The sequence below is a fragment of the Watersipora subatra genome, chromosome 6 (genome assembly GCF_963576615.1).
Source record: "Watersipora subatra chromosome 6, tzWatSuba1.1, whole genome shotgun sequence".
Lineage (NCBI taxonomy): Eukaryota > Metazoa > Bryozoa > Gymnolaemata > Cheilostomatida > Watersiporidae > Watersipora > Watersipora subatra.
In genome coordinates, this window is record NC_088713.1 from 43,208,943 (window position 1) to 43,230,337 (window position 21,395).

The following is a 21,395-nucleotide window of genomic DNA, read 5'->3' on the forward strand; positions in this document are numbered from 1 at the left end:
ATTTATATATACAATTTATGTGCTCTGAACATGTTTTATCTGACTTCTAAAGATGCTTAAGTGTGAAAAAATACTGTTTAAAAAAAGCACACACATTGAGTGTTTACAGGCTTTTACTGGTTTAATTTGTCATTTAAAATCGTGATCAACTAAATTCTGCATATTTTGTATTTTTAGATATGGCCGATATGGAGGAAATTGTACAACCTGTTGTGGAATGCGGTTTTTGTTTGAGACAAGGAGTAGCTCTCATCAACCCTCGTCAACTTACCTGCAACCATGTACATTGCCTTGAATGCTTGACTGGTTTTTATGATGATAATAACATGCTTATATGTCCATGGGAAGATTGCAGGTAAGTGGCTAGGTATTTGCATTTCAAATTTGATTATTGGTTAGAATAATGCCAATATTTCTCATCAAATTTTATGAAATCAAATTCATATATGGATATTCTCTCCAAAAAGTCTTAAAACTCTTAGAGCAACTATATCTAAGCAAAAACTTTGTTATTAATTTGTACGCTTTCGTGATGCAGACGAGTACCGATTGTCTTTTCACCTAATTATTACTAGATATCTAGTTAGCACACATGTTCCTCATAAGCTCTGCATATTGACTAGTTATTACTAGATATCTAGTTAGCACACATGTTCCTCATAAGCTCTGCATATTGACTAGTTATTACTAGATATCTAGTTAGCACACATGTTCCTCATAAGCTCTGCATATTGACTAGTTATTACTAGATATCTAGTTAGCACACATGTTCCTCATAAGCTCTGCATATTGACTAGTTATTACTAGATATCTAGTTAGCACACATGTTCCTCATAAGCTCTGCATATTGACTAGTTATTACTAGATATCTAGTTAGCACACATGTTCCTCATAAGCTCTGCGTATTGACTAGTTATTACTAGATACCTAGTTAGTATACATGTTCCTCATAAGCTCTGCATATTGACTAGTTATTACTAGATATCTAGTTAGCACACATGTTCCTCATAAGCTCTGCATACAGTCATACTTCAACTTACGAGCTTAATGCGTTCCGAGACTGAGCTCGTATGTCAATTTACTCGCATGTTGGTGCAATTCATTTATATATAGAACAATTAAATATATATTGATTGGTTTCCATACTCTAAAAAAAGGCAAATAAAACACTCAAAACAAGATGTTGTAACAGAAAGAACATGTTGGCTATTGTCCTTACGTACTACATGCTTTCAAAAAGCAACAAATAAAAAATAATGCAAGGAAATGTGATTAATTAAAATGTAAAATTAAATACATACAATAGCAGTTAACACTCGCATTTGCCAGGGAGGGAGATATAAGTTATCCTTCGTTACAACAGTTGACTTTGATAAATTTAGATTTTATCAAAGTGTTAAAAGACAAACTTAGAAGCAAACCTAAAAGCAAACTTTCATTTTCAACTAAACGTAATTAAAATTTCTTCGGCGTTCATTGTTTGAAATTTCTCACTGGTTAGCGAGAAATCTTTCCTTTTTTTCGCTTTCACGGCTAGCCGGCCGTTTTAAGATAAACCTATCTAAGGACGTTTGCCTTTGTCGCCCTTGCAACATGTTGCGATTAGGACGAACACAGGTGTCGTCACAAATGGTTAACACACGACCACTAGCCAACTTGTCCGAATGTCTATTAAACAGTTTGGATAGATAGCGCCGGCCTTTTCACATTGCATCGTTTCAGTTACGCTGTCACCGGCCAATTGTTTGTCCAATGCCATCAGCGGTCGTGAAGATCGCTGCACCGTTTAGAAACTGGTTAGTCCTTTTGCGAACTAAATGCCCTGAATATAATCCTTCTGTTTGATAATTATGAATGTATTTCTGTCATATTGCCGAGCTATCTGAATCACGCATACACATTTCGCATATTTTTCAATACTTTTCCGTTTAATATCGACTGTTATCATTTGCTTTTTCTTTGTATTATCTTTCATTTTACTGGCACACTTTCGGTCTACGCACAGTACTTTTAATTCACATAATTCTGCACAGATAATCGTGCACAAAAAACACGGTACAACAGTATAACCTGAGCAGTTGAAAAATACAGAGTGATGCTGTTCTAATAAAACACCTCCGGCATACTTGGCAACTCACTCAAGTGCTCGTATCTCAAACATGGCTCGTATGTTAGTGCTAAAACTTGCTAGAAAGCTGGCTCGTATCTTAAGTTTCTCGTACGTTGGAGCACTCGTAAGTTGAAGTATTACTGTATTGACTATTTATTACTAGATACCTAGTTAGCACACATGTTCCTCATAAGCTCTGTATATTGACTAGTTATTACTAGATATCTAGTTAGCACACATGTTCCTCATAAGCTCTGTATATTGACTAGTTATTACTAGATATCTAGTTAGCACACATGTTCCTCATAAGCTCTGTATATTGACTAGTTATTACTAGATATCTAGTTAGCACACATGTTCCTCATAAGCTCTGCATATTGACTAGTTATTACTAGATATCTAGTTAGCACACATGTTCCTCATAAGCTCTGCATATTGACTAGTTATTACTAGATATCTAGTTAGCACACATGTTCCTCATAAGCTCTGCATATTGACTAGTTAGTACTAGATACCTAGTTAGTATATGTGTTCCTCATTTGCTCTGCATATTGACTAGTTATTACTAGATACCTAGTTAGCACACATGTTCCTCATAAGCTCTGCATATTGACTAGTTATTACTAGATATCTAGTTAGCACACATGTTCCTCATAAGCTCTGCATATTGACTAAAAACTGGGTAACAGTGCATCTTAGGTCAATAAAACGCCCATAAAATGTGCATACAAGGCATTAGCAACCCACATACAAGGCACTTGCGACACACATACATTGTGGATACAATGCCGACACAAGTAATTAACAACGCATTAACAACAAAACATTTATATAAATCTATGGTCTGTTAATAAAACAGGTCTAAAACATTACACAAATTATTTTATTTTTATCTGTTTTAAAACAGGCCTAAAACATTACAACTCCTTTGTTTATGGCAACCCTGAGCTCTTTAGAGTGTTTTTTTTTCGTTGCGATGCTAGTGTATGCGTGTTGTATCCACAATGTTTGTGTGTTGCTAGTGCCTTGTATGTGCGTTGCACATGCATTGTATGCGCGTTTTACCAACCTAAGGTGCACCGGTACCAAAAACTGCTCTAAAGTAAACACACTGATTAAAGGCCCATTGCTAACATATCGATTCAATGATTAGGACTCCTGGCTAAAGGAGAAGGCTTCATTCTTGATAGAGCAAACAATGAGATGCTGTGACATGGCCTTAGTCACGTAGGCATGTCGATAATAAGGATATATTCACAAGCGCTAGTGAGGTGAACTGAGCCTAGCCTAAACCTTTGAAGATATGTAAGCGATAAAGTATTCACATATGCAACAACTAGTGAAGACCAGTATGGGTTAGTTGATATCAGCTATTGCTTTAAACCCTATCACTCCCATCCATGTACAATGTTAGCTTTGGGCTTACTGCCAGTCATTTATTTGAAAATGGCAATTAAATTGGTTCCAAAATATCAGTAATCCATTTAATCAAAAAAAAATTTTGTGGTCAACTCTAAATATATCAAAAAACATAGGAAAACAGCTGTTTTTCGGTACTACTAACAAAATGCTTTGGTTATTTATTTTGGCCAATCCAAAGCATATTTTGTAAGCTTGAGTGTGTGAAACAATTGCCAATATCTATGGTTTGTGCCAAACATGCATTCCATCAATGCTTGAAGCTAAAGTTTATGCTTTAAAAACATATTTTAGCATAGTCTGAGGTTATATATTCATTTACCACATACTAGATTATGAAAACAAACATACTGATCTGCAGTCTCTTGTCAGATCATAAGTGTTCATCTGCGCTAAATAAACCATGTTAAACTTATGAAAACCTGTCTAATCACTCCTCGAAAAATTGATGATAGTTAATCCTATGTTACAGAGTGGTTTGTGAGATGCCTCTGGATAAGCTTCCATCATATGATGTAATGAAGAACAAGTCAAGATCTTGCGATGTCTGTTTAAAGAAAGGAGAAGATGAACAACATTCATTTTCCTATTGCGTGTCGTGCGAAAAAGTTTTCTGTGTAAAGCACCACGAGGTAACAATTAATTTATTTCTTTTTTTTCATTTTAACAAATTGCACAATTTAACTATTAACATTTGCACAGATTATTATTTAAAGTTTAATTCGTGTAAAAAGTTTTTATTGACAGGCCTTTCTTATGTTACTTCATATTTTCAGAAATTTCAGAACAATATCAGATGTATTGCATCGAGCGTGTTGTACTTTTAAACTGTGCGATAGGCCCTATTTACCAAGAGTTGTTTTTAAACTTATTGACGATAGAATTATGATACTAACCAAATGATTGGGTTAAAAATTACTAATTTATTTATAAAAACTGACTGAAACTTCTGAGCTTTCACTGCAAGAGGCAAGTAGAAACATAAAATCAAATTGGAGAAGTAGTAGAATGCATTCTTATTATCTCACATCTATTTTAAATTGGTCTTTATAAGCTCTCCATTAACCCTTTTGCAGGTAAGTGCATACAACTCAAAATGGCTAAGTAAACTTGCCATTTATTATAACATTTTAAACCATTGTTGTGCAAAAAAACAGTCACTGCAACTTAGTTACAGTATCTTATCGATTCTGCAACAAAAAATCATTGCGAATATGAAAAGCTTTGCTACAAGTCAATATTCATAGCATAAAATTAATTTACAAAGATCTTATAGCTTGTGCCCAATTTGTCGAAGCAGTCAGTTTTTCCAATGATATACAGCCCCCAAGGATAGCCGACGGCTCTCATTTGGGCGGGGTTTAATGATGGAGCTCGGTTGAGATGAACCCGAACACGGCACCCGAACAAACAAATATGCTGAATAAAGCACCTTGTGAATTTACAAATATTATGAACTATAGTGGTTATTTTACTTATCTGTTGAATTCATTTTGTTGTCAAATAAATATAATATCTCAATATTGTCACCATTATGATCAGTCAGTTGCCATTCGCAAGCATGCGTGATATTAATAGTCACAATCGTAAAATAGCCCAAATTCGGTTTTGTATTTAGATTTTGAGTATGAAAACTACACTGCACAGCTTTGCTGCTGTCCCATCTAATTGGCCAGGTAAAACAATGTGACAGCAATGAAAGACTTTGTCATTTTATATTAGGGGTGGTAAAATATTAATCAAAAACTAGGAAAAAAAGGCCGTTGTTCGGGTAATTTCGCGTAAATTATATTCAACTATAAGCATATACTACGACCTTTACCAATTTTAAAATTACTAAAAGTAGGTAATTTGAAATGTTTTATTTTGCATGGATCCATTATTTTGGTTAGGTATCACCCCTACATTGTAGAAATCCAAGGTTTGCTATTGTGAACCGCGGAATCTACTGACTGAATGAGCTAATGAAATGATAACAGCGAGTCGTGTTTTCCAAAACCTAACAAGGCAACGCGACCGCCCCGCGAGAGTCGTGTTTTCTCCGAAACCCAGGCTAGCACAATCCTAACATGGCTCTATCGTCAAACCCCACCCTTATGATAGCCGTCGGCTATCCTTTGGGGCTGTATATCATTGGTTTTTCACTGCATTACTCAAAACTTCTACACAGATTAATAATTTAAGAGTGTATATAACGGTGTTGCATGCAAGTTCATCACACCTATCATCATTTTTGTTTCCGTGGGCAGCTAAAACTGGTTTAGATCTTGTACACTCATTGATCTTTTTGTTTCCGTGGGCAGATAAAACCAGCTAAAACTGGTTTAATGTGTAACAAAAGATGAGCTATGAGCCTCCATTCATCAAAAGTCGAGTTTAGATATTGGTAATAATGCTATCAAGTTTTATGGTACAAAAATGGAATTTTCTAAGTTATATAATAACTAGTTGAATATCCAGCAATGCATGGGTAATAAAAATGTTTTTTATACAAAAACTTTTTATTCAGCATGTACAAGATTAATAATTCAAAGTTTTAAATGAAATTGCAGCTCATTTCTCTGTACTTTGTTTATTTCTGTGTGCTGCATTCATTTATGTGTATCTCATACTGTACTAGCTGCAGTGCCTATTACCAATTTATACTGATTGCAATAACCTTTCAGTCATGCGAGCTCAAGCATTTTTCTTCACATGTGTCATTCATTTTTTATATGGTTTTTATAACGCTAACTGCATTGTAAAAGTAATTGTATTGAAATGTGTAATAATTATAAGCCTAACTTATTATATCGCGCAGCCAGTTAAACTGTGTATTGTACTGAATAAATGCATTTCTTTAGAATTAGAGATTGGGAGTTCAAATCCAGTATGCAAAGAAATTTCGAATTCTAAACTTTATTGCCATAATGAGATGCCCTGACCGACAGACAAACAAAATCAAGAAAAACAATGATATTTGTATTTATACAATCAATAAATGTTACAAATGTGTATTAAACAACAACTAACATCAGTAAATTATGTTTATAATGCATGCAGAAACCAAACTTTGAACTATTAAAATGACTTTTACCTACATTTGCCATACAGTTACACAAGGAGTTCTATGAGTTTGAAGAACCTCATTCAACTGTTAACATGGAGCAATACGAGCTGCTGAAAAGTCAGCAAAGCAGAGTCTGTGCTGAACATAACAACAAACCAATCAATATGGGATGCAAAAAATGCTTGAAGATGGTTTGTCTTGGATGCCTCGCTTCTCTTGGAAGTTGTTCTGATGGTAATTGGTCATTTTGTTAAAGATTTTGTATTAATAAGCGATACAAGTGCTATTAAGGGAGCGGCTATGAATGTCTAAAAATGCAAATAATGTACCTCTGAACATTCCATTGAATTCGCCTGTTTCATTGCTTCATTTCATTAATTGTGAGACTGCATCCATGAATTTGTGTGAATTTGTGTTTGTTTATATCAATTTGTCATCTCAGACAATTTATATCTCCAATCAACCTAACATTTGAAATAATCTTGTAAACTCGTGAAAAATTAGGAAGAGAAATTTCTGTGCACTCTTGTTGCTGGAGACTGGTTTCAGTAATAAAGATCGCTGGTTTCATTAATAATCAGAGTGTTTGTGTTATTATCGAACAGTGATTACTTGGTATTGATTAGTAATTTATACATATTTTGGTACATATTTGGTGCAGGAGATTCTCACAAACTGATATCTTTGGAGGACCTTGTTGCCCTCCTGAATAATGAAATCAACAAGTTGAAAAAAGAAATGATTAAGAAAGAAGAAGGTTTAGAACAAATCTTCAAGTTGACATCTCAAACAGTTGCTGAGTATGACCAAGAAACAACTGAGATGGTGCAGAAGATTCATGAGAAAAGAGATGAGCAGGTAACCGTGTTAATAGAGAAATTTAAGATTGGTTTTGGATTAATGAATACATCAAGGTTTGTTTTGGGTTTTCAATAGTAAAAAAGAAATTGCCTCGTTCCTCATCAAGTTCTCAAAATACACAAAATTTCAGTACATGTTATCATAACATATCGGTATTTTCTATCATTAGCAAATGGTTTTTTGCGGTTGAAGGTGGTATTGTCAGGCTGTTTCGATATAGAAATCCTCACAAGTTTATAATAATTAGAACTATCAGATCAAGCGAAAATTAAATTTGCGTTTGAAATCAAAAACAGACTTGTGGAATAGAAACGCGCAATGCAATAGCTAATATCATTTGTATGACGATAGGAACAACTGACGCTGTTTTGCACACTTTTTTTCTGAGCGATCAAGAAATATCTATGCTAATTCTGAAACACCTTGGGAATTAGACTATTTCAAACATTAAAGCAATTGCAAATAATAGGATAATTCTGATGATTTTAAAAAATGATTCAAAAAATAATTGGTAAATCAAATGGTAGAAAGCTATAAATTCTATCAAGCATTTATTAAATTCAGCTACATGTGAGTTATAAGTTATTGCAGAAATTTGGTAATAAGCCTTTTAGCTGCCTGTGTCAAATAAAATTCCAGCTTTAACACCGGTTTTTTGTTAAATGTTTAGCAATCCATATATTTTAGTAAAACATTTTTAAAAAAGCATAAAAATAACTTTACAAGTATATTTTTCCAGGTTTTTCTTTGCTTTATCAAAGGAAAAATATTTAGCAAAACTATCCAAAGTTTGGCCTAATGCCAAACTTTGGATTGTTTGGCATTAGGCGTATCATGAAACAAAATTTTTAATAAAATAATTGCTATCTCAAGAAACATTATGATCTTATTAGATTAAATTTATGTCAATGTAATTGTTGGTATACCATGGTATACTTGCTATGTCAATTTAATTTTTTAGGGTAGCAGAGGATTCACCAAAGATACATTGCTACCAAACAAGTTGATTTTAATCTTGAGACATTCTAAAAGTTTACACAACATAAATGTCTACAAAAATTGCAAATTATAGAAAAATATCAATAGTTTTTGACAAAATCTGTTAAAGTTTGGTGTAAATTTCTCCTTAGGAAGAAAATAGACTATCGTCTACCAAAAACGGTTAAACACAGCATGTACAGTATGTGATTAAGCATCAATATGGGTAAGATGGGTTGTATAATGACTTACTTAAAACTAGATAATTTTAATTAAACCCGAAACTTTAATATTTTTTACGTTTTATTGTAAGTTATACGATTACATTTGGTAGCATATCTAATGTATAACTGCAAATAATATATGAATATTTTTAGTTACTTTATTGGCAAGCAAACTGTAAGGAGTTGATTTTTTACAGTTTACTTTTTCTTCTTACGCTTTACAGGGATTCACTTTCTTTTGCCAATGTTTTGCAGTTAGGAACTTTCTTGTCATAGCAGCAAAAAAGTGGATGTTGTCAAAATTTAAATTTTCAATTCAAAATTTAGACTGTATTTCCTTTTTAATTCAAATTGTAAGCATGGTAAAACAGCTAACTATGCTAAGGTTGAACAGTAGTCCGGTTTACACAGTACTGACTAAACTGCATGGCCGACAGACCATATCAACAATTTAATATTAGTTATTTAACAAACACCATCTCCTAATGGATTTTACAATACTATTGAAAGGTTTAAAATTGGTTACTTCTTATCTTGTTTTCTGTTCACAAAATATTTTCTTCTTGTTTTAAAGCTGCCAAATATATTCATAGATATGTGCAGTAAATTGGCTGAGTTGTTGTTAACACTAACTTTACTATGACGCTAGGCAGCTAAAAGTTCTATGCAGTGTGAGAGATTGTCATGTATAATAAGTATGCGCACAAAGATTCCTAGATTTAGAAAAGTGTTGGCATGCGAATGCATTTGCTTTTCTACACGAATATGTATTTAGACTGGAATCTTGCGCGACATTTTTTTCCTAATGCTCTTGGCTTTGATTGGATCGTTTCTTATCTTTTGAAATGTTACCTATTGTCTTATAGCTAATATAGTGTAACCTTGTAATAATCACGGCTACTGCTTTAGTTGTTTGATAGTATTATAATTGTTTTAGATGGAATTACTTGCTTTAAAATACAAGCAACTTGAGGAAGATTTCAAAGAAGCCCGACTAAAGACTAAAACTCGCATCACAGATTTTTCGGAAAATGAAATACTTGTTAAGTGGAGCCAGTTGAGGAATCTCAGGCGGAAAGTAGATTCCAGGGTCCAACATGCTCATCAGGTATAAGTGCGATTTCAGCTCTTTAGTCAAACATTAGTATTGAGTGTATTACCTAGTTGAAAAAAGCTTGAGATTTTTAGGTAATTAAAATAGTTGACAAAAACTTTGGTTAAGAAAAGTCATATACATGTGCAATCAAAAATTACTTGATGCCTTCTGCAATTTCAGTTCTAGCTCAGTTTTGTTACCAATTATCAATTATGTTTATCTAGTCTCGTAGCAAAGACCAAGAAAACATTGCTATACTTTTAGCGCACTTGATAACTCTTGGCGCTTGTTGCAACTTGACTAAAAGATAAATTTGAGTGTTATGTTTTTTTCTAAGGTTTAACATAACTCAAAAATCGATGGCAAAGCATGCCAGTTTGTCATTTTTTTGACATCTTTTTTTTAAGTTTGAAAAATTCAATAACTGTGAAAACATGAAACATTTTTGGTTTACAATTCGCCAGCACTTACGTTATTCAAACTTGCCATTTTGTGTTAACAAGATAATCATCAGTATGTATAATTTTTCTAATGTCGCTGCAAAGGTGTTACTGCCCATGTCGTTCCTTCTAACTGGTCTCTAAGAATGTTTGATCTCAAACTCTAAATGAATCTGAAGAACCAGTCCAGTAAGCACCCTTTCGAGGTCTATATGCGCTCAATTGCTTTAGCACAGTTTGTAGCTCTGCAACTGTACCAAAAACTTGACTATGACTTTGAGTAGTAGAATTTGTTTGTTAAAGTTATACATAACTCATAAACTGATTGCAAAGCACAGCTTTTTGACATCTTCTTCACAAAAACATTTAAAAGTTTTAAAATTGTGAAAATACAAAACATTAATCGGTATGCAGTTTGCCAACACTATTATTATTGAAACTGCACCTATGTGTTAACTAGAGAATCATCAGTATGTGTGCTTTTCCTTACGCTGCTGTAACAGTGTTATGACCCTTAACTGACCCTTAACTGACCCTTAACTAACCGCTGCTGCAACAGTGCTATGACCCTTTTCATTCCTTTTGTGTGATCTTTAAAATATTCGGTCTTAAAGTCCCGTCTGGTTTTTGAAAACCAGACTAGTGAACATCAACATGCAAACCATATGTTTGAAAAAAATATGTGCTTCACCAGGCGTACCATTATCCTGGCAGTAATCCAGAAGAAGCCCAATTAGAGTGGGTAATTAAACGCCATTTACCAAGCTAATTACAATCAGTTGGATTCATGTACAAAGCACCATTTTATAGACCATTTTAATTTCTACATGTTCAATTTATTTAATTTCATAGTGTCAAGTAGGATTACTTGGGTTGCCGAGTTCTAAAATTTTTAATAAAGTAATTAAAATGTTTTTTGGCTTTGCAACATAAACTTAACTATTATGAAAGCAATAATTATTACTTTGTGTTAAATATTTTTTGTGTTAAGGAGTTAAGTTAAAATTCAACGAATCCATTCATAAATTGATGTCGTAAAATGAGCGCAACACATTGAACTAAAAATCTACATTAGCGATTAAAAACCGAGAAATCTTAGGCATTGTTTGGGCCTAAAACCGGACATACATGAAACTTAAAAAGTTTAAATTAGGTCTGGCCATTTATACCAAGAAATTGCATGCAAATTTCAAGACATGAAGGTCTGTGGTAAAACAAGGCAAAGTTACTCAAAACTCAAGTTACCTTGAGTTTTTTTTTATATTTCTCCTGCAGTCAGATTTCGACAGACTATTTTAATTCATTCAACGGCATGTCTCATCTGTCTATGTTCTCTTATCTCAAAGCAATATTTCCCGTTTCAAATTAGGGAAAACAAATATTTCTGATTCCATACTATAAAAAACTTTGGGCAAGCAAGATTGATGAATAATGATGGAAAACCGGTTTTCAATTGTAATAATTCAGTACCCAAGTGATCGAAAGGACAAATGCATATATTTAGTGGTTATAAACTGTCATAAAATGTAACGATATTATGTCTTTAGCCTAAAAATTGTATAGAAATGTTACCTTTTGATACAGGCATAGTGGCTTGTGCCAATGTAGAAGACAGCAGCACTTTTTAAACACTAGACTTTTGTGAGACTACAAAAAGTCGCATACACTTTGATTTTCACTCAAATGAACATAGCTTACTACCCGCTTCCAGCTTAGTTTATTCTTTTGTTAGACTTAACCCTAACTTTATTTTCTTCCCGATTCTTTTATTATCTTCTTTAGTTTCGCGTTTTTGTCTCAGTTTTACTTTAAAAAATTTAGGCATAATTAAAGTTTTCGAATGAATTGACAAGAAAGACCGATGGATGCTGTTATTGACAGCAACTTTTTGCTATCTAATGGAAGCATCAATAACCACTTTGTGGGCTCATTTCTCAAAAGGTTTTGGTAAACCTAAGCGAAACTTTTTTGAAGCTTCGCTTGTATCTCGATTTTCTTGTATTTTGGATTTTATTTGTTACAGATTTAAAGTATTTTATTTGCTTGATGGTATTTTGCAGTGTGCTATTGTGTCGGGTTACCACGAACTTAACAGTAACATACAACAGTTGGTCGATGAAGTTCTGCCGTCAATAGACATTCCCTCACTCAGCAAAATTAGAGACAAAAGTAAGTTTATTGAGAGATTTACAAATCTGTTAATCTATGTTGTATAATAATCTATCAAAAGTCACAAATGCCTAAATGAAATAAGCAGCAAAAACAATTTTATAATACACCCAAAAGACAATGGGAAAAACTTGAGAAAGGGTCTTTAGTATTATTTCCTTGACTAGTTAGATTATGCTTGTCGCTTTCGTTTGGAAATATTTCAGCTTTTTTGGCTGCTCAATCTTTGCTATAATGGCTTTTGACTTCTAATTCTGTTCTGTGTTGCTGACATAGTTTATATTTGAGTACAAACCATTTTCTAGCTAAGCAAACATTTCACCCATATCTTTTTTGAATACATATTTTCATGCAAAGAATGATTGTACAAATTTCTCGTAAGTATGGATATCTATTCGGATATTCAGTTTTTATAATATGAGCTTACAAATAAATACAAACTTTATTAAAGTCCATTGACAAATAAAAACACACAGGCTAACATGGAATTGACTCGCTGGAGCAATCCTTTAGTCAAAAATAGTTAGCTTTGGTTCAGAAAAAGAATAAAAGTTTAATTCTAACTTGTGAAGTTTAATTTTCTATTGATGCTAATAAGATCATTTACCTCAACATTTTTTCTTCCACAGAAACTAAAAGTTAGAGTTTATTATTCATACAGCACTCTGTCAGCCACTCTTTGCAAAGTATAGCTTTTTTTTGGTCTTTTGCCTATTTTGCATTTTTGCCATTTTTTCTCCTTATTTGTATGTAACTTCACCTTTAACTTATATATAGTACTTTATTAGCCATAATTTCATTTCACAAATAGAAATGTTATTCAAATTAGGCCATGCAACAATAGTAACACAAAAAAGGGTAAAAAAAGAAACAGGTAGCCATTAAAATTGAATAAATAGTCTGACAAAGAATGTTTAAAATGCCTTTCTCTCCTAAGAAAAACAGATATTTGGTGGAAGATCTTGTTTTCAAAGTTGTATCTATTGGTGATCTGTTCAGCCTTATGTGCAAATAAATGCCAAGTTTTCCTATAAATGCTTATGGTTAACAAACGAAATCAAGTAAAGTATTTTAACTTAATTATATAGCGATCGTAAATTCACCACAGTCTAAAAATTGATCAATTTATAAAGATCTACATTTTAGCTTTTATGATGCATCGCGATGACATAAGCAATAACGGCTGATTTTGCACCATTACCTCTGATGAATTAAAAAGTTTAGACATAAATAATTTTGCCAAATTGGCTCATTTTCTCATGAAGATAATATCAAATATATCATAAATATCATAAAATATATCATAAATATATCATAAGTATCATAAAATATATCATAAATATATCATAAAATATATCATAAAAATATATAAATATATCATAACTATATTATAAATATCATAAAATATATCATAAATATATCATAAATATCATAAAATATATCATAAATATATCATAAATATCATAGAATATCATAAAAAATCACTAAAAATCTTGATGAGCAGAAAACTTTCATAGTTGAAAATAGCTGAAACAGTTTTAAAAATGCATATGAACAAATCTTATAATTTCCAAGATTCATAAATATTATGAAAATAACAAGTCAAATTTTAGTAGTCAAAAGATTTAACGATCAACACCTAGCTAATAATATACATGAACTTATAAAAACTTGAGTTTTGTAATTTGATTATTGAAATTCAGAATCAAAAACGGTCCAAGATCCTACAAATTTGTTTTATTAGGGCTAAATTGAGTGCTAGTTGCTATGTTGATTCTTGCTATAAAAATATAATGACACCACTCCAAACTTTCAGTGCAACTTTATCAATTTGAGTTTAAGCCAATTTTAAAACATCTATACAGCGTTGACTTCTAACTTTGAAATCAGCTCTAACCTAAGTTTGAACTAGATTTGTTTTTGCAGTGAAACTTTGTAGAATTTTTTGCTGTTTACACTGAACCACTATGTTAATTTTTGGTAATTTCTGGCTTAACCTTATTCTCTGAAATATTGACCTATAGCTATGGTAAACGAATTTTATCCCATGATATCATACACTTATGAGTATTCGAATCAAGAAAAGAATAGAGTAATTCTCTAAAGTTGTGATTATATATATTCCGTGCTGTTTCCTGATTTGCTGATTAGTAAATCTCAACTTACTGCTTTAAACAAGACATCAGAGCTATTCTACTGTCACAACCAACCAAAACATTTGTATGCATAGAGTTTTAACAGTGAATAAATGTGGTTCCGATGGGTAGTATAAGCTTCGGTAAATATGAAGAAATTATGTTGCAACTTGGAGACTTGTCGTTCTTAAAAGTTGTAATTAAATAACGAGTTTATTATGAACTGGTTTTGCACAGCCAAAAATCTTGTCAAAAATAATTGTAAAAATTTTACTTCGTATTTAGAAATTTTGACACAGCATTTCACATTCTTTCAAAATGTACAGTTTTTGATTTGCACATATATGAAATGAACTGATTGTTTTTATCATTACTAGTATGTTGACCGTCATGTGCACCATGAAAGACCTCCACATGTAATAACTATGTGTACAATTATTCTCAGAATTTATTATGTGATTGCGTAGTGCAGTGATAGCTTGCTCGCAAATATATATAGCAGTAATAGTAATAACCATATTGATATTACTGTGGCTTTAGACAGATGGATGGACCTGACTCTTTTTATGGTAAATATTTAGTGATACTTGTTTGTATTACTTGTGTCAGTAAGCATTTGTTTATTCAGTTTCACTAACAGATTAGTGGAAGTGTGTTTATTCATAAAGCTACCTCTGGGTCATGTTATAAAGTGACTTATCACATGTTTATTTACTTTCCTATCATCTTAAGCTCTAATAAATCTTTGCTAAATAAATAAATAAATGAATAAGCTCTGGTAAAACCCAAAGTGTTTGTCATAAACTATTGATACGATAAGTTTTATATTGAGCTTTTTATTGGCCTTTCAATTTACGTGAGAACATCACGTGACAAGACAATAACCAAACTGTCATGACTACGTCAGAGAAATAAATAGATTCCAATCTACGGCGGCTTTTCGTTTTTGAGCTATTAAGATCTTGTAATCACATTTCCACATATTTGGCACCTACAACACAACAGAATAAGATATGGTGAATCTTTTGATACCAAATAACTGTAATGTGAATTTTGTTGCAAGTCAACTTTTAAGCTCTAATATTGGTATAACTAGAACACTGTCATCCTTCACTATTTCGGGACTAACCTTTCACGTTTTGAGTGTTAAGGGTTAAAAAAATTATTACAAGCAAAAAAACAATTTTTTATATAAACACATAGAACATTGAAATAGATAAATCTCAGTATATTAAAAGTTTAAATGTCATAACTTTTCTAAATTAAAAGCCTGTCATTTTATTTTACAACAATCCCAGTTAATCACAACTACAAATGCTCAGATTTGCAGTTGTTCGCTTGTGCTATGTAAACGCATTCTCCGACTTGACATACTTAAACTAAAATTGATATATAGACTGCAAGTCAAACAAGATAACTTCAATTTATTTACTTGATAAATAGAAAATTAATGCAATTTGTTTATTAAGCAGTTTAAATGTTCTCGTATTACCATTTTGGTTCACGCATATACTTTAAAACATTAGTTGTTATTCCATGAGTTTTATCCTAACGCTTGACCCCAGTTCCCATTACATACAAAAAGGGCTGAACTACTGCATTGCTGTCTTTAAAGCATGCAGCAGTTATTGCATGCATTTTCTATTGGTTGAAAACATTATTGTAAATCCTCGTACATTTTTTCCACTTTCATGCAGGTGGAAGTTTTGAGATAATGCTAGAAGTTGTCTCCACTGACAAGCTGCTAATTGATGATCAGCTGAAGATTCGACCACCTAAACTTCTTCCTAAGTCGATCAAAATGCTTCACACAGTCTCTTTGCCTGCTAGTCCTTCATCAACAAGAGTCTGGAACTCTGAAATAGTAACAGGAATGTATAATAAAGCCGTTGCTACTATTGACAATAGCTATCAATTGACTGGCTCGTTATTCACATTGGACTATTTCCCTGGAGCAATAGAGGTATACAAAGACAGATTATATACAGCAATAAAAAGTAACCCTTGGACTATCTATGTGCATGATCGACAAGGAAAGCTACTCACTTCATGGGATCATAAGGAATATATGACAAACACTTGGACCACAGCTCTAGCTATCACTTGTGATAAAGTAGTTGCTCCAGATAGAAAGAACAAGCTTCTCATCATCTACTCACTTACAGGAAATAAACTCAAGGACATTCCTTGTCCTCAGCTTAGCCGAAATCGTGTCTCTCTCTGTGTTTCAGGATCAGACAAGGTTGTTGTATCTGACTACAGCTCATCTCAAGTCTGCTTGATAGACATATCTCAAGATCAGCTGCTTTGGACTTGTAAAGATGTGCCTCAGCCAATGGGAATAGCTTGCTATGGAGAGAGATATGTTCTGGTGGCAGGGTTCAAAAGCAGCACTGTGAGAATCCTGGATAGCTTAACTGGTTGGTATACCTATAAATGATATACAGAATATGTGTGACCAGCTGTGCTGACAAATGTGCTGTACAATTCAGAGATTAATAGATATACTGTTAGATGCGTAGTGTTGATGTGAACTCATGTAAGACTGCCCTGACTACTTCTCATGGTCGAGTGGAAGGCGGTACATATTATCAATGAACCTACACAAAATTTTAGTATATTTTTTCAGAAAGTATCCGCAAGTTCGCATAATGTGTCATTGTTTGTGATATTTGATGTCATCTGACTGTCATGCAGGATGTTTTAAGATTAGAATCAACAAACTATTATTGCGGTTAAACTTCTCAAAAAAATTAGTGCGAAATAATGCCCTTAGTTGATATTGTTGCTACAATTTGATATTTGATGCATTTGTTATTTAGTTTACTTTTTCAGCTTTAGCTGTGTTTGCTCTGGCAGTCTCTTTGCAACTTTAAAGGCTATAGTCACATTTGTGTTTTATCAATGTTTTAACCGCCATCAAACTTTGTCGATTTTAATTTTCAAACATTTCTGCATTTTTAAAAAGTCGACATAAATAATCATACGTAAATTACAGAAAAATGCCAATACTTTTAGATAAAATCAACTAGTTTGTGTGTGAGTTCAACTTTAATAGAAGTAATACTCTACTACGCACTCTACTATTAATCACAGTGTTACTGTGAAAGAGCAACATGGTCATCTTTAACTTCTATGAATAATGAAAATTTTTAAAGTAATAATTATTTAAAACTTAGCTTATTTTTATCACTTGAGCTGTGCAGTCATTTTAAACGGCGTTTTGCTTTTCAGATGACACACTTAATGCATCTTTCATCGTATCTTTGGTGCATTTTTAACTTTTGCTAAAAAATTCTTGATTTTATACATTGGCAGTAGACTGCTTGCTCCGTGTTCACCGTTTATCTCTTTGTTAGTTATGGTGTTACATAATTGCCTAATGGTAGTAAGGGGTCAGTATTGAGCTGCAAGTCAGAAAAAAAAATTATATTCAGGGGTCATTTACTGGGCTTTTGATCCAGGCTTATAGGGTAGCTGGTACTTGGCAGCATGCCCATATTCCTATGACCTTAAAGCCTGGTTTCCATATGACAGCGCAATGATTGTGCGCGGCCAAGTGATCGTACGCAATGCATTTCTTGGGCTGTGATGCAGTGTTTCCATATCGCGCGTAGGCGCCATTCTTGCATGGGGCAGGGTGGGTAATTTCCTTACTTTTTTGTAGGAGAGACCGATTTCTTCGGAAAAACAGCCCTCTGTTGCAATATTGCGCTGTCATATGAAAACCAAGCTTACTCGTTCGTACGAGAGACCGATTTCTTCGGAAAACAGCTCTCCATTTGAATTGTGGGATAGGTTGAAAAGTTCGAGCAGTTTATTGTGGGATACATCATCGCACACACTCGTCGCAAGGATCCATTCTGTTGGATCCTTGCAATCAGCGTACGCACATCGCGCGATCGTCGTGCGTTGACGTTTCCATATCACAGCCGGCCTACGCACAACGTCGTGCGACTTGTTGCGCGCCTTGCGCTGTCAAATGGAAAACAGGCTTAAGATACAGCATGATGTTAGGTATGAGTGATCTGCCTAGTGTTCATCATGTTCTGCTGGTAATTAATCTATTCTTATTCTGCCTGACGGGCTTTTGAAGGGCAGCCCGTCCAGAGAACAGAAGTTTGCTCTAGGAGTAATTAGACTAAGTCTGTACTCTCATTTTGATGTAAACATAATTCAATAAGATAGAGCAAAGTTAGGGAGCAATTATGTGGTTGGGTTTGAAGCTTTTCGTCGACGAACTTAAATAAAATAATTTTGTTGAAATTGGTGGAATATTATAAATTTAATCGTAAAACTTTGTATGTAATTTGGTAGCAACAATTTTTATTGGGCTTGTTGAGACACTTTCATCTAATTAGTTTCAAAAACAGTGCAGTTCTATGCCTAAAGGCAAAAGATGAATTTATTTATGGGTATGATAAATCCAGAATGACTTATTTCTATGAGTAATTTAGTGAAAAAAACATGGTGCAGCTTTAGAAAACTTGAGTTAAAAATGACGGTGTACAAAATTTAGTTTGGTTTTATCACAAAGTATATTATCTGACCGCCATGATGTTATAAATAACTAAACCGACAAAACTTGATACCAATTAAAACATTCAAACATAAGTGCAAAATACTATCACTGCTATAGTTGTAAACTGGCTATAGTCCTGTAGTCGCAGCTTTAATATTCTCTATTTTGTTGGTCGTTTGCTGCTACAGACCTCATAATGATAGTTTTGCCTGATCTAAGTGTTTAAACCAGAACCGACCTTTCAAATTTTTATCTTAAAACATTGTTACAGTCACATCAGTTCAAATAGCAAGAACAATGGCAACTAGTAGTAAAATACTAATGCTTTCTGCTAAAATCCACCTAACCATTGTATAAGTTTACCTAAAAATTACTTCATGGAGAGTTTTATTCATGAAAATGTTGTGACTGTTGATTATATTTATATTGTAGGTAAGATAGTCTCGGAGCTTATCGACAGTGCTATTGAAAGTGGTTATGTGTTTGACATGGACATCTCTGAAGACAGACTAATTGTAGCAAACTTCGAGAAAATGAAAATAACAGTATTTCAGCTAAAGCAATAGCTGCTGCTTCATTGGTTTGATTTGCTATCTGTTTGTTATTCATGACTAGACAGCTACTCTACAAAGGAGAGTTTTATCAAAGCTAAAAGATTCGCATCAGTTGTCAAAAATGTGGAATTGTCAGCCATCATGAAGTAGAGAGGCTGAAAATTTCTGCAAATATCAAGGTTTTAATTGCTCACCATAAATATTTACCTCTTTGCTACATTAAACCTACCTGATTGTGATTGAATAGTTGAATAGTGACTGCGAATTTTATGATTTTGTTTTAGTATTTCATACAATAATTATTTTTGTCATGTTCTTAACTGATCTCATCGATACAATAAATGCTTTCCAATCATTTTAACCAACAAAATGATAGGCTAACTGCTCCGATGACATTTATCAAATAGTGAAGTTATTCGCCATTAGTCGTTTACCCGTTCTGAACCAAGGCACTTTCACTAACATAAAGGATTTGTACACTTGAAACAATTATACATGTATATATATACTAGCTGTGCCACCCAAAGTTGCCCGGGTAATAAAAGAGTATTTGGACAGAAAATTGATTTTTAGTTAACATATAACAACATTTGCCATTCTAACTTTCAAACTACATATCATGGGAAAAGTTATTTGTCTTATAAACAATGAAAAGTAGTGAGAGTTTTGCTATCAGCCAGTTAAATAATGTGAGCGACAGCTTCTCGTGACGTTATGCTATGACCCGTGTCATACGCAAAGCAATTAGGTTTTGCTCTGATATAATGACTTATATTGGCAGAGTAGCAATTCGACTGCCGTAGTCCAGTGGGCTAGGTGTAAGACTGGTGAACGGCTAGGTCCGACATCGAATCCTCTTTGGTACGGAATATTTATTCCAAGATTTTAAGATCTATAGCTGGATTTCCGACGGATTTTGAGAAATATATATATATAAAGATAAGATATATAGAGAGCTGCACAATGATCGCGTTAATTTAACGATTAACGCGATCAATACAAACAAACGATTAACTGAGTTGGGCCAATTAATCTTCAATTAAAATGCAACCGAGGTGATGATCTTGATGTGGTCCCTTTCCTTTGCACTGTATAGTACCATACCTTAGTAATACTTACGTAGAAGGTTACTACCATTTAATTTACTAACAAATAAATATTATGACAAGCAACATTTTTTTACCAATAAACTACAACCACAATAATTTTGCACTCAACTATGAAAACACAAATTGAGTCACTAACATTGAACTTGTTTAAACAATACATTGCACAAGCGCTGTGCCGATCTAGCCGTAAACAGCCATGTTGTTAGCTGGTCGAACATGTTCCTCGGTAATAGCAACAAAAGTGGTTTCAGTATCATTTAATACTTATCTTACAGTCTATGTTTTGTTTATTTTTAAAAACTTTCTAAGTAAATTATACATGTATTTAATGTTTCAAAAAAAGCACAATCATATTTCAGCTTCAGAATATTAGTAATATAAGATTGAGACTTTATTGGAACATGAAAGCGGAAAAATGTCTTCCACTCTAGGTAGCACATTTCTGTAAGTTTTTGGAAGCGAAACAAGAAAGCGAAGTGCAGCATATGCCAGAAAGAATTTGCCTACCACCACAGCACATCATCATTAAGATATACTTTAACTAATTCTCGTTCTACCACGCAGAAATCATCAACAGCTGTTGCAGACAATAACTACGACTACCATCCCCTGCGAGTGGCTATTCTCTAAAGCTGGAAATATTATATGTAGGAAGAGGGCATCTCTTTATTCAGATAATGTGAATAAACTGTGCTGCCTCAACTTTTGGCTAACTTAAGTATAGACTTT

At 33.3% G+C, this 21,395-nt stretch overlaps 1 protein-coding gene across 1 annotated transcript; it reads left to right on the forward strand.

Annotated features, from left to right (window-relative positions):
- The first annotated feature begins 183 nt into the window (after window positions 1–183).
- Window positions 184–19,877, forward strand: LOC137398665 (uncharacterized). Its single transcript, XM_068084850.1, has 8 exons — window positions 184–355; window positions 4,002–4,161; window positions 6,623–6,812; window positions 7,240–7,436; window positions 9,579–9,749; window positions 12,238–12,346; window positions 16,179–16,901; window positions 19,436–19,877. The coding sequence occupies exons 1-8, from the start codon at window positions 189–191 to the stop codon at window positions 19,567–19,569; spliced, it is 1,851 nt and encodes a 616-aa protein (XP_067940951.1). The 5' UTR covers window positions 184–188; the 3' UTR covers window positions 19,570–19,877.
- Window positions 19,878–21,395: the final 1,518 nt, after the last annotated feature.